Raw genomic sequence first — 23,808 nt, 5'->3', positions numbered from 1 at the left:
TCGTTCACATAGATATAACCTGGTGGAAGATTACAGTTCAAGTCTCCATTTTTCAAGTGTCCTTTTGCTTTCGCCGCACATTTCCAATTAATTTTGGCAGTTCTTGACGTGAAGCGAACTATTATAGATTTTGTCTTATTTTTAGAAGAAGGAACCCTATGAGCAACAGAGATATCGTCTCTTTTGAACGGAGTATTAATCGCTCTAGCAACAGATTCTAGGATTGTGTACACATTTTCATTTTTTGTCTCCGGAATCCCTGCTATCTCCAAGTTGTCCAAACGAGTGTACTGCTGTATTTCATTAATGTCTCTTCGAAGTTTAATATTTTCAAATTCAAGCTTCTTACACTGCTCTTTCACTGATTTGTTTTCTGCGCGCACGGTTTCTAATGACGATTTCAAACTTTCAACAGTTGAATTAAGAGTCGTAATGATTTTACTCAACCCTTCGAGTTTATCATTAAATACCTTAGTAAGGGTGTTTTCGATAGTTTTTGTCAAAGTGGACTCAAGATCGTTGCTGTCGGTTGAAGAAGATTTTTCTTTACATTCGTCGCACTTCCAAGTTGATTTCTTCACTCCCAGTTTTCTAAAATTCTCTAACGTACGAATTTTAGTACATGTTGGATGGAAAACAATCCTACATCCACAGCATTCTAGGATATATTTTGAGTTGTTGAAATCCGATTCACACTTGTAACAAACATTAGCCATGGCAAACAAAAAAATTGATTCGAAATAATTAAATAACACAGAAAAATAATTGACGATCGTGTACGAGATGGCACGCTTAACAAATTATCACAGTAGTTATCATACAGATAAGGCAACTCGAAAAGCACGACCGTTCGCTCTGAAAGCTATAGCAACACTGAATACGTAAAGAACGAGAACAAAATTATTTGAGCATAGTAGGTACAGACATCAGACATGACCTTATATCTTGAATAATAAGTCAAAAAATAGACAACAGGTTGAGTATGTACTATAGAGAGGATCACCATATTGATTGTGATTTATATTCGGTCCACATGCATTCACACAACATATTCTCATATGAAACTTTTTTACTGATTATCGAAATAGAACCAAGTGACTGAGTTGAAGTAAACGGTTGATTCTGAGCCGGGCTGTGAATACTAATTAGTTAACATAAATCACTTCACTTATATGGGCTACTTTATACAAATTAATAAGAACAATATAAAACGTGTAGTTCCCTTTTATTAAAACATTTTAATGACTGAAAGTAGGTCGAAACTAGTCGTTGAAATGTTTTAAAGTTTTTAATGTTTTAATAAAAGGATACTTAAAGTTTTATATTGTTTTTATTAATTAGTTGACAGTTATGAACGGGAATAATGTAGAATATTATTTATAATAATGCATCTGAAGCGTTTTATTAATCAGCTAGAAGAATGTGATTCTTTGACAAACCTTCTAGCAACATCCGTAGATATCAATGAGTATCGGTTCTTAGCCATCTGTATCCAAGTGAAATATTATCCAAATTTTGCTTTTGAAGCGCCTTTTTAACTTTGGCGACTAAAAGAGCAATTTGATGAATTGAACAAACCTGCTAGCAACATCAGTCGATATGAGTATGGATCGGTTCTTGGCTCTGAACTTAGTCAATGCTGCGAGCCGCTTGTTCTGCGACATCTGCCCGTGGAGAGGCACAACTGACAAGCCCAGGTTGCGCAGCATTAGCGCTGTGCGCATAGTTCCCGCGCAGGTTGCACAAAACACCATGAACGAATTGCCGGCCATCTCATTCAACAAATAAAGAAGGTATACGTCCTGGAAAACAATACAATCAATAATTATTAATCATTGACAAGTTGTTTTACAACGAACACTGAATTATTGGTAGCTATCTATTTATAAGTACGAGAGCAGTTTGAAAGGTTTCCGAACTTTTGGAGATGACAACTCTTGTTAACGAGATCTCATGCATCTTTACAAATCAAATCAATTTATTTGACATTCGATAATATTTCAATAGTCAATCACTGGAATTTCATCCTCTTTGGACGCGTAGTATTTATGGTATTTATGTTACAGTCGTTCGAGTTAGTCGATGTCGGGTGCTGCGTTTGCAGACATCAGACCAAAACTTTATCAATTCCAACTCTGTTGACGCAGTCTAGGCACAAACCATCTGAGTTATGGCAATCACTTCAGAAGACATAAGGATGCGTTGCTGACCATTCAAATGAAGTGGATAATCATTAGACTGTCAAGGAGTTGAAATTGAACAATTTTTTGTCTAATGTATTGGACACGGCACACTTGACCCTTTGCAGACTCACTCAAATGATTGTAACATAAATACTACTGAGATTTTTGTAACTATTAAAATAATATTACCAGAAATATAGCCTACAACATATCTCGTTTACGAGGGTTGTCATCTTGGTTTTTTTTTTTAAGATTACGTCCTAAAGACTCCAGTCATGGAGTATAAGACAAGTCATGTTATTACATAATAATTCTAACACTAAGTAGTTCAACCTAGTTTAGGTTTGAAAGGAATTCTTGTACACTATAAAAAGCTCTATCAACTAAATATTTTTTAATTTGTTTTTTGAAAATCTTCAAATCATCATTACTTTTCAAGATTTGAGGTAGCTTGTTATAAAATTTCCTACCAATATAATCTGGTTTTTGTTCAAATAACCTACTATTGTGACCCATTATATGATAATCTGCTCTGTTTCGCGTATTATACTCATGAACATCTGAATTCTGGATCACACCACTCGTTTTCACATGCATTACAACTTCATATACATACAAAGATGGCACAGTTAATAGACCAAGCTTTTTAAATAAAGGCCTACAAGAGTCTAACCTATTCACTTTCTCTATACATCTGAGTGCCTTCTTTTGAATCTTAAACACCCTGTCCATATTTTGTTGAGATGAATTACCCCATACTAAAATAGCATACCTAATATGAGATAGTATAAGTCCATGGTAAGCAGTTAACAGTAGTTTTTTATCATTCAGCCTAGCAAGCTGCCGCAGGACAAATACCCCAGATGATATCTTATTACATATCCTCTCAATGTAAGGATGCCATGTTAATTTCCTGTCCAATAAAATTCCCAAGAATGCTACTTTCTCTTCTTGGTCTAATTCATTTTCCTCTACAAACACATTTATTTCTCTATCCTCTACTGAATTATATTTACTTTTGAATTGTAGGAATTGACATTTCTTACTATTTATTGTTAATTGCCTTTGCTTCAAGAATTGGACAATTGACTGTACTCCAGTAAAAGCATTTATTTCTAGACTATCTAATAAATAATTGTTAAAGATAAGCGATGTGTCATCAGCAAACAACAGAGCTCTGTGATCTTTTAACTCTTTTGGTAATTGGTTCACATACAACAGAAACAGTAAGGGACCCAGAATTGAGCCTTGAGGTACTCCAGCCTGGACCTCCAGTTTTTGAGATTTAATTTTTACTATTTCATTCCCATCCACCTTGGTAAGCTCAACACACTGGTTTCTACCTATGAGATATGATTCAAACCATTTTAGTTCTATACCATTCACACCTACAGTTTTTAGTATTTCCAATAATATTCTATGGTTCACACAATCAAAAGCTTTGGATAAATCAAGAAATATTGCGGCTGCCTTCTCACCTGAATCTATTATATCTATTAGTCTTTCAACAAGGGATACTATTGCAGTCTTAGTAGATTTCCCTTTCTGGAACCCATGCTGTTCATCACATATGAAATTAATTTCTTCCAGGTGCATCAATAGCCTATTTAAAACTACTCTTTCAAAAATTTTACTTATTACATTTAGAATACTAATGGGTCTATAATTTTCAACTCTTTCAGAATCACCGCTCTTGAAAATTGGCAAAATTTTTACTTGTTTCAGATCATCAGGGAAAATACCCTGCTCTAGTGAAGTATTAAGGAGATGCAATAAAGGGTCCAGTAATTCATTTTCACATTCTTTTAAAATTTTGCTTGAGACCCCATCCAATCCTACTGTTTTTTTGTTATTCAAATTTTTTATTATTCTTGACAACTCATCTCTTGATAATGGATGAAATTTAAATACCTTTTCAATTGGCTCAGCATTTAATGTAGTTGTATTACAAGTATTAGTGTTCAGTGACTTTTGGAGATTATATGCAACCTGTTGATAATACTTATTGAAAAAGTTACAAATGTCTATACTATCATCCATATAATTTCCATGTTCATCGATTATCCTAGGAACATTAGTAACCGTATCTTTTTGAGCTGCTCTCCTATTTCTATTAATTACCTCCCAAACAGCAGAGTTAAAATTGGTACTAGTTGTTAATATTTCAGCTGTTTTCTTACACTTAGCTTTCCTCACTTCTTTTGCATAGTTTTTCTTTAGACATTTGTATTTGACTTCACTCGGAACATCCCTCACTAATTTAAATTCCTCATAAGCTTCCCTAACAATATTTCTTTGAGTAAGAATATCTTCAGTTATCCATTCATCTACTTTGTTCAATTTACTTTTTACTTTGACTTTTTTTATTGGACAGCATACACTAATGTGAAATCTTAGAGTATCAATGAATTGCTTATATTTGTAATTTAGGTTACAACTGTTATAAACACTACTCCAATTTTCTTGAAGCAGTTCCTGCTTCAAACAATTTATATTTTCTAGCTCATATTGCTGAATTTCTTTCACAAAAGTTTTTTTTCTGCTTGGATTCTGGCCCTGCAACTTAACATCTAAAATTTGATAGTTATGATCTGATAGATCTGAGCTACCTAACCTGACATTACAACCTTCTATATTTGTGAGGATATTATCAATAATTGTCTGTGAAGTTCGAGTTACTCTTGTATATTCGTGGACCTTAATTTCTAAATTATTCATATTAATAATATCTCTAATATCCTCTGTCATTTTATCCTGCCTGGCAAAATCGGTATTGAAATCTCCTACTACTATAACATTTGTGAAACGAGCGGTTGTAATTTCCAAAAGTGTATGGAGCAGCTCACAAATTTTTTGCCAGTCTCCATTTGGTGACCTATAGATACCTAACACTGCTACCTAAAATCGATCATCAATTTTTAACCTTAGTCCCGTCACCTCTAAATCCATCTCAACAGAAAATCTCTTAACAAAATCCAGTTCATAAGTTTGGGTATGTTTAGCATTGCTAGTGAATATACATACACCACCACTTCTATGAGCTATTCTACAAAATTCTGATCTCAGTGAATATTTATTTATTTATTTATTTATTTATTTGAGATACATATGAGAGCACAAGGATAATATCCCATAATTGCTCTCTTAACACATAATACAAGTGAAACAATTTAAAAATGAATATTTAATACAAATATTGAAAGAAATGAAAAGTTTATGAAATTTTTACGAAAAGCCTATCTGAAAAATATACATAACAGAAAATTTAAACACAATTTTAGATAGCAGAAAAAATAAACACAGCAAATAATAAAATGAAAATATGAAAATGAAATGAAATGAAAAAAAAAGTCTCTATGATTAAACACAAGTCATTCTAGGAAGAGAGAGAGAAAAAATAGTAACAAGAGGAAATAATTAAACACACAACTTAAGGAGTAGTAAAAAGCAAAGAGATCACTGTCACAGAAGACTTTCTCCAATCAAACTCCAACCATCAACGAGGGATTGACCTCAGCAACCCACTCCTCACCTCTCTCTCTGACCCAGCAAGCTGAACATTCAAACTCAATTTGTTCATCAATCTCTGCACTCTTATGAAAGGTGAGAAAAAATGGTGCACCGTTCTGCACCTTGGAGCCGCAAACAAGTTAGCATTCCGCCTATTGAATGCTGGAACACTGATATTCAGCATTGCAAGCAAGGTAGGAGAATTTACAGCACCATCCAACAATGCCCAAACAAACAAGACAGATGTTTTATCTCGACGCTGACGTAGAGACTCCAATAGGAAAAGATCCCTGGAATCCCTGGAATAGCCTGGAATCCTAACTTGGTGGTTAGGTCGGAGACTTTTCAACCTGCCCTCGTACATAGTGTTAATATCAGCCACCTACAACACCTATTTTCATTGATTCCATTTACTTCTAGTAGTTAGGAACTCTTCAATTTGATAGTTAAGTAACTCATATGGAAATATAAATGAAATTGCAGTGTTGTGAAAATGCTTATAGATACATTATAGGCTTGAAGAGCTACTATTCAAATACTTTTCAATCACCAAGCGAATTTCAAGCTTTTGTCAATATTTGCAGTTGCAGAAATCTTCAGGGTGGTTGATAGCCAATTAATTTAGATTTACGTTTAATAATTAAGAATTATTGAAAAACTAATTTAAAAGAAACGAAAAAGTTGATTTGGCCTACCTTGAATTTCAAAGGAATGAATATGTAATACTGTTGGAGGGAGTCAACAGTCTTGAACTTATTTGACACCTCGACACGCGCAGGATCTTTGAGCGAAGCCCTTTGCAATTTTTGCACTTTCTGTGTCATAGTTGCCGAAAACAGATAGGTTCTTCTCTCCCTCGGAATAACTTTCAGGATTTTGTCCACTTCAACTTCAAAGTCCATATTTAGGATACGGTCAGCTTCGTCCATTACCTGTTGACAAAGTTATAATATGAAGAAACATTGCTTCTCTACAATAGAATAAAACAATATTCATTGAGTATTTAATTTTTTTTAAATGATCAAGTAGTTTTGAGTATTGCTTGGTAACAGCGTAATGAATGAATGCAGCTCGCTAAACCGAGTACTCAATTAGTGTTTAGTTTACGGTGTTCGGGTGTTGTCAAGTCAAGTTTGTCTAATTGTAGTATATTTTTTATCCCTCATGAGTCATTAAATAATAATAATATCGTGTGACCTGGCTGGCTCAGGTCTGGTGTCAGAGTTTTCAGGTCGCAACCGATCAATTTCAGGGCCTCTGAAATGACCTAACGACTGCTTTTTAGGCTGCCGGGACCGACAGCTTGACGTGTCCTTCCGAAACACGGAAGTGGCCCGAGGAAAATATCTTGCCCGGGCTTTGGATTACAAAGCCCGAGTGGGGATGACTGATAAGCAGTTAAAGTTGTTGTTTACGTCGATGCTCAAATTCTAAGTTGTTCAAGTGTTTTGTTGTACAGTGATTGATGTGAAAATTTGCATACCTGTTTGAATAGTGACTTTGATCATTTGTGTGAAATATATTTGTGATCCCGTAAGTAGAGATAGAGATATTTGGATTTTCTTGTTACAAACGTTTCGCCTAGGCTCAACGATTGAAGAAGCCATTACTTTAGTTTGAACACTATCTTATCTTTGTGATAGAGGAGGTGGTTACATTTCCCACCCACCCCCTAAAATTCCGAATTACCGACTGTTTGATTTCAACCAAGAGCTGCTCTCTGCGATTGCAGCGTCATCTTACTTCAAAAGTAGCCTACTAAGTCTTGGCGGATGTTTTGAATTTTCTCTATTGAACTGCTAATACGGCTTTTATAAGTTGCTTTGTTGGATGATCTCGTACTGATTTCTCTTGCAGTCTTTCAAGAAATTAATAAATGATCTGTGGTCATCGATTGAACAGTATTTTCCTATATTGACGTTGATTGACGAATAAAGTCCAGAACAAATCTCAATCTATAATTGCGATCATTAGTTATTGATTGACGAATAAAATCCCGAATAAAATTCAGTCACTAACGGAATTCTGGTGGGTTTATATTGTGCAAATTTCGGAATGGCATTAGACGAAAAGCGTATGATTGCAATACTGGAAAAAATTAAAAATGAAATCAATGAGAATACACTCACGATTGTTAGGCAGGAGATTAGTGCCCTAAATATTGCATCGACGTTTGAGGAGCAGAATAGAAAAATCGATGAGGTGACCAAAGAAAATGAGCGGCTCAAGCGCGAAATTCAACAGCAGCGGAGAGTTATTGAATCCATGCGTCGTGATAAAAATCTCATATTCTACGGAATGGAGGAGGAAGAGGGTGAGAGGCGTGAGAAGGTCTTGGAGAAAATTCTGGATATAAGTAACAGAGTATTGAAGGTCGAACTGAAAGAAAATGATATAGATTTTGTTAAACGTCTAGGAAAGGCAGGTCCCGGTATAAGGCGCCCAATCATTTTGGCCTTGGTATCAAGTATGAAAAGGCAAGATATTCTGAATAAAGGGGCGAATTTGAAAAATCTTAAGCTGTTTGTGTCTCCGGATTGTGATAAGGAGACAAGGGAAAAGAAGAAGGTGATGTATTCAACTCAAAGGCGTCTGCGAGCCGTCGGCTATGAAGTCAAAGTAAGGGGAGTTGGACTTATTGGATAAATGGAAAATATATCTCTGCAGATGACTTAACAGAAGAGACGGTCGATCAATATTTGGAGGAGCCTGACCAAGCAACACTCTCTGCGGCTCGTAAAAGAAAGAGGACTTCCCAACTGAAACAGAATCCACCTGCTTCGACATCTACCGGTACGTCTAGGGCGTCTGAAGAAAGCATTGCCAAATTTTTTCGTCCGCAACTCAAACAATAAAAGGGAGTATAGGAATGGAAATAAGGATAAAGAGAGTGAGAGAGTGACATCATACGGGAAACAGATTTTGATTATATAGAGGTCGCTTCTTACAACGTAGCTGGAATTGCAAACAAGATTGATAATGTAGCATTTTTTAATTTTTTGAGAGAGAAAGAAATATTTTTGCTGTATGAAACGTTTTTACAATGTGAGAAGAAGTTTTATGAGTTTAAATGTAAGATGATAACTCACGATCTTGTTTGGGTTCCTGCAATCAGGACAAAGGCATTTGGTAGAGCAAGTGGAGGCTATGTATACGGAATTAAGAAGCAGGACAACTGTATGTACTCAGCTAGTTTCCGCAAAATTACAGGGTACGATATAATAGAATTGAATATAGAGGCACAAAAATTGTGTATTATTCCAGCCTACATAAATTGCAACAGGTGGATGGAGGATTTTGCAAGTCTATCAAGCCTGCTGACTGAATTGATTGAGTGCGACATTATGCTAATGGGTGACCTCAATGGGGGAATCAGTGACAAACAAATTCTACCAGAGGATATATTCGAAAATATTGTTAGTGCTGTAAGCAGCAAAAGAGTCTCCAAAGACTCTGTTTTGAATTCAAATGGAAAGAGTCTATTGTCTATGTTTGATGATTTTGGGTTGATTGTTTTAAATGGCAGGTCGCAGAATGATGAGGAAGGAGAGCTGACTTATGTTGGAGCGAGAGGTTCATCTGTGATTGACTATTGCGCGGTCTCGGTCAATGCTCTTCCTGCAGTCCAGTCCTTTGTGGTTAGCCCGGAAATATTTTCAGACCATCTTCCAATTGTATCCACAATTAGATGCACACATGCAGAAAAGGAGGAGAGCTGTGTGATACCAAAAAGAATGAAGCTGCAATGGAGGCCAGAGAGAGAAGTCATATATCGGAATAAGTAGGGGTAAAGTGAGAGTACTGAAGAAAAGCTGCCCCAAAGCTGGCTCAAAGCTGCCCCAAAGCTGATTCTTGGTTCTAACCTTGCCCAATCCAATGTAATCTGAACTAACTTAACCTAGCCATACCCCTAATCTCACAATAAATCTCAAATGAAGATCCCCATTCCCACTTTTTTGGAAAAAACTAGATCCTGCTTTTTTATTTCTTGAATAACTAAGAAACCGTTAATTTTACAAAAACATTACAAGAATAACTTTTTCCAGTAAATCTAATTACGAATCCATTGACACACCATTTGTCAAGATTGAACAAAAAATAAGGATCTCATGGGAAAACTAGATCCAGCTTTTTTCAATAACTAAGAAACCGTTAATTTTACAAAAAATTTACAAGAATAACTTTTTCCAGTAAATCTAATAAAAAATCCATTGACACCACATTTGTCAAGATTGAATACAAAATAAGGATCTTATGGAAAAAGTAGATCCAATTTCTTGAATAACTTAGAAACCAAGAATAATTTTTTTCAGTAAATCCATTTGTCAAGGGATCCTAACTCAACTTTTTCTGAAACTGAGCAACAAGCACACAGAATCTCTAATGATATTTTTATGTTGAGATCTCAGAGGGATGACCCTCTGTCTTCAAACCAGCTAAGTTTGAACTACTTGAAAACTCACCTCAGGTTGTATTGAGAAGAAAAAATATATAATAAAAATGTATAAGAAAGAAGTCAAGTCGGATATATTACTTGTTAATCAGAGTGTACATCTTGATGAGAGTATTACCAAATATGAGTATATCACTCACACACCATATATTCAACAGACATTCAATTACAATGATGAAATTCGAATTAGTTTAAAACAAGAAGATATTTATACACTTCCAAGTAGAAGTTTTCTCATAATTGAAGGCGAAATCAAAGTGAAAGATAAGAATGATGTTGAAACCAAGGACTTTTCACTTATCAATAATGGAGTTGCATACCTATTTGATAAAATCAGATATGAATTGGGAGGGGTTGAAGTTGATCGCACATGTAATGTAGGATTGACAACAACCATGAAAAACTATCTACATCAATCAAAACTCAATGAAAAAATTATGGAGAATGCAGGATGGAAGTTGACTGGATGGAAAAGTTTAGATAAATTCTGCTTTTGCATTCCTTTGGATATGTGGTTAGGTGTAATGGAAGACTATAGAAAAGTTCTATTAAATGTTCGTCAGGAAATTGTTCTATTAAGATCATCATCAGACTTAAATTGTATTGAATCAGAGACAGCAAAATCGGTGAAAATTGATATTACAAAACTACAATGGAAAGTACCCTACATACATGCTTCTGACACTGTTCATCTTGATCTGCTGAGTTTAACACATAGTGATATACCAATTACTATTCCATTCAGGTCATGGGAGTTGCATGAATTTCCACAATTACCCGAAACTATTAATCTTTAATGGACAGTTAAGACAACTTCAAACATATTAAAACCTAGATTCATTATTCTTGGATTTCAAAAGAATAGGAAAAATGTTATAACTGCTAACAGGTCACATTTTGATTTCTGTAATCTGAACAATGTTAATCTCTATTTAAATGCTTAATCATTCCCCTATGAAAATATTGCTGGTAATAAACATTTATTGTATCACATGTTCTCTGAATTCCAAAATGAATACTATCCTTATAACAGCAGTACATCAATTGAGTAGGCTATAAAACATTTGATGAATATGCACCATTGGTTGTTATAAACTGTAGTAAGCAAAATGAACTATTGAAATCTGGTGCCATAGACATATAGTTGACATTGGAAACAACAAATAATTTCTCAGAAAAAACCAGTGCCTACTGTTTAATCCTCTATGATAATGAGTTTGAATATACACCACTGAGTGGAACAGTAAAAAGAGTATTATAAATTTGAAAAAATCTTCTATAAAATAACGAAAAATTTGGTTAAAAACTAGACAATATTCAAATCAAAAGTATTAATCTCCCACACTCTACAAATGTATCAATATTTTACCTTCAGTATCATCCCATTGATTTATCATTAATTTGTAGAATTGTTCTTGTCTTCCCATAGAATGATCTCCAACCATTTTCTTCAAATTTAATTTTAAAGCATTTTATATTATTATTTGATTTATCAGCTTCTTTCAAAGCACAATATATTCAAATACTGACTGTGATTATATAGTGTCAAATTTGCGCCATCTACATGAGCTTAGATTTCTCAAATGAATTTATTTCATTAAAGTTGAATAATATTCTTGGTCTGGGTAACCAAACCTACATTTTTTTCTGGGTGAACTCACCTACATCTACAATTTCTTTCTGGGTGTACTCACCAAAACCTAAGATTTTTGACCTATATTTAATACATTTTTTTTCATACCATTCTTTAAAAGAGATTCCAGAAGAAAGTGAGAATTGTTGGATTAAGTATGGATCAGTCATATACTTCCACTCTTTTTCATTATTGAGATTGATGTTTGGTATGAAAGTTGCAGCTAATGGTATGCATTGTAAAAAATGGAAAAAATTCTGAATCAAATTTTTGATATCAACATTAATATCACTATTATTATCTTTATCATACAAATATCGACCAAATTTATCAACACTCATGATCTATTTTTATAATAAATGTTTAATACAACCTGAGGTGAGTTTTCAAGTAGTTCAAACTTAGCTGGTTAAAGACAGAGGGTCATCCCTCTGAGGTTTAGTGCTGAGGTTTGTGTTGCTTAAGAAAGGGTCTCAACATAAAAATATCATTAGAGATTCTGTGTGCTTGTTGCTCAGTTTCAGAAAAAGTTGAGTTAGGATCCCTTGACAAATGGATTTACTGAAAAAAATTATTCTTGGGTTCTAAGTTATTCAAGAAATTGGATCTACTTTTTCCATAAGATCCTTATTTTCTGTTCAATCTTGACAAATGTGGTGTCAATGGATTCGTTATTAGATTTACTGGAAAAAGTTATTCTTGTAATTTTTTTGTAAAATTAACGGTTTCTTAGTTATTGAAAAAAGCTGGATCTAGTTTTCCCATGAGATCCTTATTTTTTGTTCAATCTTGACAAATGGTGTGTCAATGGATTCGTAATTAGATTTACTGGAAAAAGTTATTCTTGTAATGTTTTTGTAAAATTAACGGTTTCTTAGTTATTCAAGAAATAAAAAAGCAGGATCTAGTTTTTTCCAAAAAAGTGGGAATGGGGATCTTCATTTGAGATTTATTGTGAGATTAGGGGTATGGCTAGGTTAAGTTAGTTCAGATTACATTGGATTGGGCAAGGTTAGAACCAAGAATCAGCTTTGGGGCAGATTTGGGGGCAGCTTTGAGCCAGCTTTGGGTCAGCTTTTCATCAGTACTCTCACTTTACCCCTACTGGAATACACTTGAATTAAGAGTAAACAATAGAGAACAATGGCTTGATGCAATAAAAGATTTAAGGTATTTGAATGACATGATATATGAATGTGCCCCTCCATCTCACTTCAATCAACAAATTGAAATAGACAGAAAACAACAATGGTTCGATTATGAATGTAAAAGGGCAAGAGAAGAAGTATTTGGACTGCTTAAGACTTACAGGAGAACTAATTCAGAGGTTGTGCGAGAGTGATATTTAGCAAGAAACAAAGAATTTAAACAACTTTGCTTGAATAAGAAGAGGAACTATTGGCTCGATTTGCCGCGAGACAATCGCCACAGCCGACAGCACCAGTCTCAAAGTCAGCGTTAGCCGCGAGACAATCGGTGCTGCGCCTTAGCTGGAGCTTGGAGAGTTGTCCGTGCCGGCCGCCGTCCTCCCTTCCGCAACCTGCGTCGGATCTTCTTCCCCAACTACCGCTGACAGCTCCTGTTGGGCATTGGTTGGACTTGGTCGTGAAATGAGTAGGCAGGGTTCTAGGCAGGACTCGCTGTGGCTCCCTTGGTCTGGTCAAGCTGGTGGCTGGGTGGTGACTGACTGTGGGTGGAACAGGGTGAGTGACTCACCCTAATTGGCAGTGCCTTAGGCTGATTTGCCTTATGACTGCTTCAAAGCATTAACAAAACTGAACATTTTTTGTTTGCTCCTAGATAATAGATCTCAAGTGAATTTGGCATTTTTTTTAGATATAATATGAAATTGTTTTTAAATGTATCACTGAATAGTTATAATATAGAATAGTTGTAATATATTTGTATATTTATAAATATTTATTTATTTTTCATATTTATATATTTGTTTCATTTGTATATTTATTTATTTATATTTTTTTTTTGCCAATTTCACTTTTTTGGGAGAAGTGTGATGGAGATGGGTTCACCTCAGGGGAATACGAGCTGTTTACAATGGTGACCTGGACGCCAAGTCGCTGACCATCAGTCTGGCCAAGGGAGAAAAGATTTTGAAAAGGGAGTGGCTTTTTGGTTTGAACTGATCGTGGTATCTCATACCACGAGCCTTAGGATGCCTTACTGATGTACGCCACGACATTGATGCTGTGTCATGAAGTTTTCTGGATGTGAGCTGAATGAAGTCAATCAGTTGGGGAGTGGAGACATATTCATAGAGTAGCCTATTGTTCACTGTGTAGTGAAAGTTGCAGATGGTTCTCATGAGTCTGTTTTGAAAGTCAAATAGCCGTTTTCTATTGGTCTTGGATAGGTATTGGAACCAGACAGGGGCAGCATAGGTCATGTATGCCCTGATGATAGCTGTGAATATGAGCAGCAGAAACTTCAGGGGGAAAGAGGGGGTGATTGGAAGAGGGAATAGTTGTCCAAACAGCACACGACAGTGTTGTATTTTCACGTCAGTGTGTTGTTTGAAGGTGAGGGTTCTGTCCAGAGTAACACTGGATACTTGACGGTGGGGGACCATGGCAGGGCGTGGCCATGGAAAAGGCAACAGCCACGCATTTATTTGCATTTATCTCTACCTTCCAGGATGAACAGCAGGATGTGAGCAGGTTCAACTGTTCTTGAACATTCCTGGCCGCCCTCTCGAGATTCCTGCTGCTGGAGTGGAAAGCGTCTGCAAAGAGACTGGTTTGAACTGAAGGTAGAGCTGGCATGTCGTTGATGAAGGGGAGTAGAGGATGGGACCAAGCACAGATCCTTGGGGGACACCTGCTGTTGATGGGGTGAGAGCTGAAGAAGCTATTGAAGAGGGGGTACGGATTTGGACTTGAAAATACCTATTAGTAAGGTATGACTTGAAGAGTCCGACTGTTGGAGGTGGGAAGACAGATGAAAGTTTATAGAGGAGTCCATCCAGCCACAGTGTCAAAGGCTGCTTTGAAGTCTATAAAGACTGCAGCCACGTGTTCTTTCTTGTTGAAAGAGTCTGATAATTGAGAGAAGAATTTCATTAGTTGTTGAACAACTTGCACGAAATCCAAACTGCTCTGGTAGAATCACACTATCTAGCGTATCTCTGATGTGTTTCTCCAGAAACATTTTCTCAAAAAGCTTTGAGAAAATGCAGGAAATGGAGATAGGCCTGTAGCTGGATGGTAGGGTGGAGCGTTTTCCTGGCTTTAGGAGCAGGAATAATTTGCTCTTTTTCCATTCTGAGGGGAAGTGTTGGGTGTTCAGAATGGAATTGTAAATTACAAGCAGGTGTTGGGCTAGTTCTGGTGGCGCATTTAAGATGACCTTCCCTGAAATACAATCAAGGCTTGAGGCCTTTTTTGGATTGGTATTTTCAAGTGCAGTTGTTATATCTCCCATTGTAAAGAATGGTAGATTATTTGGGGTTGGGTCTTGCGCTGTTTCTAATACTGTCGACCATTTTATTAAAGTGGGAGTTGAGCTCTTGACTATAGGGGATGGGTGGGTTTGAAAAGTGAATTTGGAGGTGGGAGTCAAACTCATCCACTTTCTCTTGTTCTGAGAAGATTAGCCCGTTTGGGCTCTCAAGTGGTGAGGTTGGCGGTTGTTTCCTAAGGAGTTTTCGGGTAGCTTGCCAGGCTGAGTGGGATGGCAAAGAGGTTAGATATTCTTCCCAGGATTGGGAAGACTATTAGAGGCTGGAAGTGCCCCATTTTATAGCGGATCGAATCGGTTGCTCTCCTACCATTGGCCGAGCGGCTTCGGCCTATAGGAGGCCGGCTTACACTGGAGTAGTGGCTGGCGCCGCCTGGCGGTGCAGACTGGAACTACTCTGTCCAACACCGGGGAGCGTCCCCGATGCATCAACTGGTAGGGAGGTACTCAAAGCGAGCACGTGACGATGTAGGGAATTCGACCAGCGGGGAGGTATCATATTATTTCACCGGATTATTACTGAGATGTGTAAGTTAATTTTATTTTGTTTGGGAAGCTTTCCAGTTCTTTGGTTCATACGAAATAATAGTAGATACAAGACAGGTCTAGTAGAATTTATTAAACTGTTCACTTAATATTGAATTTTTATCAATTGTACTACAAAATATCAAGTTTTTTTTACGAAATATTGAAGGAAGTGATGAGAAACTATTACCACAAAATAGATGTATGAAGCAGAAGCAGTAGAAATATATAACTTACCAAGAACTTAAGAGCTTTCAGATTAAACCCTTTTGTGTTGGAAAGATGATCTAGCAGTCTACCTGGTGTTGCAATGATAATATGAGGTTTTTTCGCCAAGGTAAGAGCTTGAGACATCATGTCCATACCTCCAACAATAACTGCTGTTTTCACTCCCATACCACCACCTGGGGATGAGATAAAATCTTTTAAAAAATTTATAATTTCAAGGTTGTCTGGCAAGTTTTCAAATTTTGAAAAGTTGTCGATTGTAACACTAAGGGCCGTTTGCACAGTGATAGGTTAAGCTAAATTTAATTTTAAACTGGATTAAATCCGTATAAAGTCTCATTTGTTATAATGTGTTTCATTTTGAGTTTGAGCCACCAGCTGATTAAATTCATTTTAAGCTTTGACTGTGCAAACGGCTCTAAGTAATTTAGTAATTACTAAAATTAATAATCTAGTAATTCAGAGTGATTTCTAGTAATTTAATGATTTATCTATTTCATATTTAAGGTTTGTACTGGCTAGCGTAGAGTATGTAATGCTAAACTATAAGCTGTTCACCTAGATTTAGTAATTTCTATGATTTTCAAGATAATATTTGATTTAGATAATAATGATTTTCAAGTTTCGTCTGGCGTAAAGTATGTGATATTAAACTGGAATGCTTACCTAGAGCCTCGAACTGTTCGGATATCTGATAAGCAAGTTCACGAGTTGGTGTCAATATGAGAGCAAAATGTCTCTGGGGGTTTTCTAGAAGTGCTTGCAAGATCGGTATGGCGAATGCTCCCGTTTTTCCAGACCCGGTCTCTGCCAGACCAATTACATCTTTCCCTGAAAACAAATCAAACCAAACATTATTTTTTAAAGACAAACGAATGACTTATTTATTTATTATTTTATAAAGGCGACTTTCAGAAGCTTCTGCTGCTGAAGCTGAGGGGTCATGTGACTGTTTAGTCAAGGTGTATCATGCGCTTTTCCACTGTCACGTTTCCTATGGTCTTCTCATGTGGGGTCACTCAGCAAAGATTGTGGACATACTGAAGCTGCAAAAACGGGCTGCCCGAATCAACACCGCAAAGCGAATATCGCGCACACTGTAAGCCTCTTTTTGTTAGACTTGGTATTCTAACAGTGATCTGCCACTTCCTACTTCTCTGTCTGACGTATGTCAAGAAGAACCAGCAGTACATGTTGACTCGGACTGATGTGCATCAACATAACACCAGACATCGAGAGCTGATTGATATTCCCAGAGTACGCCTTCAGAGATCACAGGTGTGCTTCAGGAGTTCGGCATTGCGATACTTCAATAGGCTGCCTACAGGAGTGAAACAATTGGATTTAAGAGCGTTCGAGAGAGTTGTATCCAAGCACTTGAAAAGCAAGGCGTACTACAGTGTTAGTGAATATATGAGTGATGATTTGTCGGGAATGCTGTCTTGCTAAACATGCCTTATGTATGTTTTTGTTTTGTGTATTTATGTTTTTGACGCCATCGATCCCATATTATGGGTAAAGGATGCAGATTTAGGTATAAAGTATTTTAAGCCAAGGTGATGTTGATGTGATGAATGATAATACAATGAAGGTAGAGTTATAAGCGACATAACAATCATGAACAAACAACAACTAGAATAATTCTTTTTTAAGTAACATTAAAAGGTCAGAAAACCACTGATTGTTTTTGTTTGAGCCAATATTTGTTGTTAAGGTTTATTACCTTGCAGAGCAACTGGGATAGCTTCTTTCTGGATTTTGGTGGGTGCTGTCCATTTCAATGATTCACACGCCTCGCAAAGGACATCATTGACTCCCTAAAAACATAAAAAAATTATATAGATAAGATACTATAACTTGAAAGATACTTTCTTATTCTTAAATCTAATATTAAAAGATTTTTGGTTCTTGTTGTGAGATGTGAGTGTGAGATAAATTATGCTGAAATTGAAAAAAATAAAAGGCTTAATCAAGGGTTGATAAAAAGGATTCATCGGATTTTATAACTTCATAATTAACAAAAAATGCCTAATCTTTATACCAATGGAAAGAGAAAAATTCAACGTTTCTTACAATAAATACCTTAGGCCGCTTTTGGACTGGGTAGCCAGGACACGCAGCCTACTAGGTCAGCCGCTCACTCCGTCACCGGGCATTAAATTAGCAGCCAAAATGTGGCTTTCAGGATGGCTGCCCTATTCTAGAAACAGTGACCGGTGATGGAGCAAGTAAGTTGACTGTGTAACATGGTTGCCTAGCTGGCTGTGCGTCCTGGCTTCATAGTCTAACGAAGACCTAAGGTATTTATAGTAAAAAAATAATTTGAGATTCCCTCTTTCCAAAATTAAGAATCTATTTTGAATAAGTAAGTACGGTACTTTGGCTTAATGATGAATTTTTAAAATCTGATGAATCTAGTCTTTTGTAGTAAGTTACCTAACACTGTTTAGGCTATACTCACAGAAAGCTCATTACGCTCAAAACTCACATTATGCTGAGTAAAGGGCCGACAAAAGCTTATCAAATACCTTTCATTATTTCTAGTTATGTATAGCCGTACTGGCTAAAGTGTACGCCCATTGCCAACGTACATGTCATCAAATTTTTGGTTGGGATCGATTTAGTATGTCATTTTGAACGCAAAATCACAAGAGATAAACGGCGGTCACTCATCATGAATTTAAAAAAATAATTTAGTCTTACTAACCTCACCCAAAATTGATCCCAACCAAAAATTTGATGACTTGTATGTTGGATTGTTGGCACTGGACGTACACTTACACCGGCGTACTTGAATACTTTAAGTCGTTTAGTACATAGAATACAATGTAAGATTAGGCTGAATATATCTTGATTTGTGTCCAAAATGTTAAAGAAATATTGCTTTAAATTGCAAAGCCACGTGATAAACATACATTTCACCTCACAGTAAGCTTAGCATTGAATAAGAAATTAGATTTATAGAATAATACTGCTGTGAAAAAAGATTACATTTTTCAAGTATTGTAAGTTGAAAATAAAAATACAGTTGAAGTTTAATTATTACAAATCATGAAAAAACGGAAAAAGCAAGCAAATCTGAAAAACCTAACCCCAAAGTTGAAACATACCAAATCTTTGAATGTTACTCCGTCATTATCTTCAGCAACTACATTGCTAACAGCCACACTTTGCTCCCTTTCTAATTCATCTTCAGAAGAAGTTGCCATATTATTCAAAATAAATATAATAATTCTACATGTAATATTATTTTTCAGATGCACACGTTACTACGTTAATGTTTGGTGATGGCATGAGCATGAGGCCATGGCCATGAGGCAGTGAGGCTTGAAGTCAGGACAAAAACCTAAAACGGAAAAACGGAATGGCAGAATGGAAACTTTAGGACTTGGAATAGGGAATAACTGACTACAGACACGGCAGTAGCCGCTAATATTATTCAAGTAGATCACGCGCCATACTAAAAGTCGATGAAGCCAACATCTACTGCCATATCGCCCCATCGTGTCGTCAGCATCGTATGGAAAACTTTTCTTTAGAGTTTGTTCACATTTTTTTCCATAGCAGATTGTGTCTATTTCAGATGGAAGTAAATTGATAAAAAACTAAAATTATATAATTAAGAACTCATAATTATTTTTAAGAACTTGCTGCTGGCGATATATTTCAAATTTTTAGTTTAACTAACTCTATTTAAGTTTCGTTTTGTAAGGTTGCTTGTCTTGAATTTTCTGGCAAATGAATTGAACAAAATACCTTAGTATGAATATAATCAAAAAACATGTATATTTTGTACAGCATGTCTGCTAATAGCTTGAATAGATAATTAGTAGTTTTTGTTTTAAAAATTGAATGATAATAAACCATTAGTGACTGTCTCTTTTTGTTCTCTTGGCACATTCTTAAAATATCACAGTTTCAGCTTTGACTATAGAAAAGAGCTTTGACTTCTTTCTATAGTCAAAGGTTTCAGTCTCAACATAGAAAGATAAGATCTATGTGATTTACAAACTTTACAGAAAAATTTCAATACGATGCTGACGTCACGATGGGGCGATTTGGCAGTAGATGTTGGCTTTATAGACTTTCAATATACGACTGGGCGTGTCTATAACTGGTCTAAGATCGCGACCAAATAAATACAACGAGTACGTCACATTAAGGCATTGATATAGAGAATATCTATACTATATATATATATATCAATATATATACTATATATCAATGCATTAAGGTACATTTTCATTTATGCGAACTTATCCAATGTCAACCACGACCAGTGAACTCTATACTAACTGGAATGGACTAGTAACACAAAGAAAGTGAGGCAGCTGGTGAAGATAGGCAACCCGCATTGCTGTGGGATTCGTAATTTTTAACACATTGGCTCTTATGGAAAAATGCATTGCACAGTTACAATTTCTATTTTATTTCTATATTGTATGTCTTATTCCATGGAAGCGTTATTTTTCCTTTATTAAGGAGTTTATTGTTAACTTTTTGAGAGCAAAAATAATGAAATAGGTTGAATATGAATAAAGAAAAAATTTTTTTCATATGATTGTGACTGCAGTAGTTTTAGTAATGTAAACTTTTCACAAGCAAGGGAATAACTTGGGGCCAGATTTCAGAGAAGCGTATCATTTATTAATTTTTATTTATTCAACAAGGACAAATATAAACTGTCATGAAATGATTGGGAATGGAAAAACCGGCTCATAGTCCTTATTATTCCAATCCCGAATTTTGTTTGTACACAGTCCAAAGGAGGGTTGTGTTTAATTGAAACTATCACAGTCTGATGTTTATTTTGATAGGATATACTATTGTTTTTTGGATTATATGATTTATTGTTATTGTTAAAGGAAAGATTCATGATTTATTGTTTAATGAAATAAAGTTAATAATATAGGCCTACTTACAGCAGGCTATGAATGTAGAATTATGTAGGTGTGCATTGGTGTAATTTCAAATCATGTAAGAGTGGGAGTTTCAGAAATGAAGCAAATAACGAAGAAACATTTTATTATATTATATGACTATGATAAGCAAACAGTAAAATATGCTACATAATTACCAGAGTAAAATGAACAATTTGAGATTAAAAGGTTCCAAAAATAAATAAATTATAATTCAGCTGATAACAATATCATATTTTTACAATAAAAGTAGGTAAATAAAATGAATTATGTGGACTCTTGATGATTCAATAACACAGGATTATTGAATATGTAATGATAGCAATAGGTATTCTGATAACATTTCAAATCATGTAAGTGTGGGAGTTTCAGAAATGATGCAAAGAAATCTATGAAGAAACATATCAATTGTATTATAATTATGACCATATCTCGGGCCACTCCCGTGTTTCGGATGGACACGTTAAGTTGTCAGTCCCGGCTGCCAAATAGCAGTTGTTAGGTCATGTCAGAGGCCCTGAAATTGATCAGTTGCAACCTGAAAACTCTGACACCAGACCTGAGCCAGCCAGGTCACTCGATATTATTATTATTATGACCATATGATAAGCAAACAGTAAAATATGCTAAATAATTATTATTATAATATTGTAAATTGAACGATTATTTATCGCTGTGGCTACAGTTATGGTAACCGTAACTCCATTCGCGTTCCGGTAAACATTTGCGCAGGCGCGGCTACCACTATTTACATGTGCATTGTGGTGTTGATGGTTTTTGGTGACATGGTTATGATAACCTATCGTTTCAATGAAGCTAGTTAGAAATAAGTTAGTTAATAATGAAGTTAGTTAGTTACTTAGAAATCATAACCATGTGACCAAAAACCACAAGCACCACAATGCACATCTAAATAGCGGTAGCCACGCATGCTCAAATGTTTACCGGAACTCAATACGAGCTACGGTTACCGTAACTGTAGCCACAGCGATTATTTATTTGAAATGGAAAGGTTCAAAAAATTAATCACAATTCAGCTGATTGCAATATCATATTTTTCAAAATGAAAGTAGGTACCTAAAATAATAATTATGTCATCTCATGATGATAACACAGAATTATTAATCATTTTTTGTATTTATTCTTTTTTGAATAAGGATTAATTTGTTCTTCAACTATGTTTCTTTATTTTAGATGGTATAAAGTAGGCCTAAATTTTCAAATAGCATAGAGACTATCACCGTATACTAGGAATATAACCAAATTTGTTGTTTTATTTTTGGTCAAATAAACTGATTAATATAGAAAAAAAGTATTGGAAATGTATGCAAAACAAAAAGGTTTCTTCAAATTAATTAATAGAATAAAAATGTTTGACTTACCTGTTTCATTTCCTTTAACATGCCCATTCTTGCATCCAAATGTAACACAATACATCACCATTTCTCGGTCGTATTTTTATTCAATTCTACACATTTTACGACAAATACATCACAATATTTAAGAGAAAAGGTTGTGATCCAATACTGATAGCCCTAATACTCATTCAAATCCGTTTTTCAACTTTAAAAATGAAAAATCGTACTCAAGAGCCGCAACAACCTGCTTAAATGTATGAGTACGAGAGAGAAGGGAATCCCACACAGTAGGCCTGTCTCACTCACTCCGCCTTACACACTTTTGGCTGTAGCTTAGCATTGGACAGCCCCTTCCAGTTAGTATAGAGTTCACTGACCACGACAGGGTCGGGCTCAATTTCAAGATGGCTGAAAATCTGCGGTCTGCGGATGAAACGTTTTCGTTTGCACGGCTGGGTCGCAATGTCACCAACCTGAGCCAAGGCTACGATAGAATTATTCTTCTCTCTCACCAGCTTTATCTGCAGTGACTTTTTCCCAAAATTTGTTCTTCTTGATTATATTTCTACATTCTTGAAATTGTGATCAAATAAAATCCTGTATTCTCTGATATTTTCAATCAATTTTTCATCATCAACTCCACTAAACCTTCTAGTCATTTTTAAATTTATCCCGGTCTTTTCTTAAACTGTTGCCTGCTGGATCTTCTGTGAGATATTTGAAGTTGGAATTACCTGCGGATGGCCGAGAGACTGCTTCTTGAAGAGTGCTGCCACAATCGAACACATACGTTTGGTCCGCAGTGAAAAATTTGCATAAACGAAAACGCTCCCATGATTTAACACAGAAGCAGTCGGTCATTTTGTTCGAGCCCGACCCGGTCGTGATTGGCGTGGGATAAGTTTGCATAAAGGAAAATGTACCTTAACAGTCACCATAATGGGTTTCTGATTAAAGTGAACTTTGATTATATGACAATCCTATTATATTAAGCGAGCAATATTTCTGTATATTGGTTTATATTATTATATCTGGTTATTTATGTTCAACTCATCTCAAAAACGGCTCTAACAATTTTACAAAGTTTGGAACATAGTAGGTTCATGATATAAAAACTCGATTGCACTACCATAGGTCTCATCCCTGGGAAAACTCACTGAAGGACATGGAAAGGATAACAATTATTCATCCTTGAAAAATTTCGCTGAAAATGATAATTTCGTGGTCTGTTAAAACATGACAAGGATGTGTGTGTGAGGGAGACAGAATTATCTCCAGCTGTGTTATCAATCAGCAATAAAAATATTATCTAGAGATTTTACTTGACTCGATCAAAATAATCTGATTCGTTGACATGACATGATAATCATTCTGAACTGTAGTGTATCATAATTTTCAAAGTTATTCATTATGTAACAATTTTAAGTGATTAGTGAGTGCTATTTTTTATTCAATTTGGTTTGTAAATAATCCAAATTAGAACTTTTTCGTTTTTAGATGTTTGGACTGAAAATTGAACCTGCAT

General features: G+C 35.6%; 1 protein-coding gene across 1 annotated transcript in view; it reads right to left on the bottom strand.

Moving 5' to 3' along the window:
* Nucleotides 1-19,354, bottom strand: part of LOC111047252 (probable ATP-dependent RNA helicase DDX47) — a 30,100-nt gene extending 10,746 nt beyond the window's left edge. Inside the window, exons 1-6 of the mRNA XM_039436523.1 lie at nt 19,117-19,354; nt 17,730-17,823; nt 16,673-16,837; nt 16,016-16,182; nt 6,389-6,625; nt 1,579-1,802 (exon numbers count right to left, since the gene is read on the bottom strand). Coding sequence (XP_039292457.1) covers nt 1,579-1,802; nt 6,389-6,625; nt 16,016-16,182; nt 16,673-16,837; nt 17,730-17,823; nt 19,117-19,215 — 986 coding nt within the window. The 5' untranslated portion in view covers nt 19,216-19,354. The remainder of the gene's footprint in view (nt 1-1,578; nt 1,803-6,388; nt 6,626-16,015; nt 16,183-16,672; nt 16,838-17,729; nt 17,824-19,116) is intronic.
* Nucleotides 19,355-23,808: the final 4,454 nt, after the last annotated feature.

This window comes from Nilaparvata lugens, chromosome 10, assembly GCF_014356525.2.
Source record: "Nilaparvata lugens isolate BPH chromosome 10, ASM1435652v1, whole genome shotgun sequence".
Classification (NCBI taxonomy): domain Eukaryota; kingdom Metazoa; phylum Arthropoda; class Insecta; order Hemiptera; family Delphacidae; genus Nilaparvata; species Nilaparvata lugens.
The sequence above is the reverse complement of the archived record's forward strand: the minus strand, read 5'-3'. Positions and strand labels throughout refer to the sequence as shown.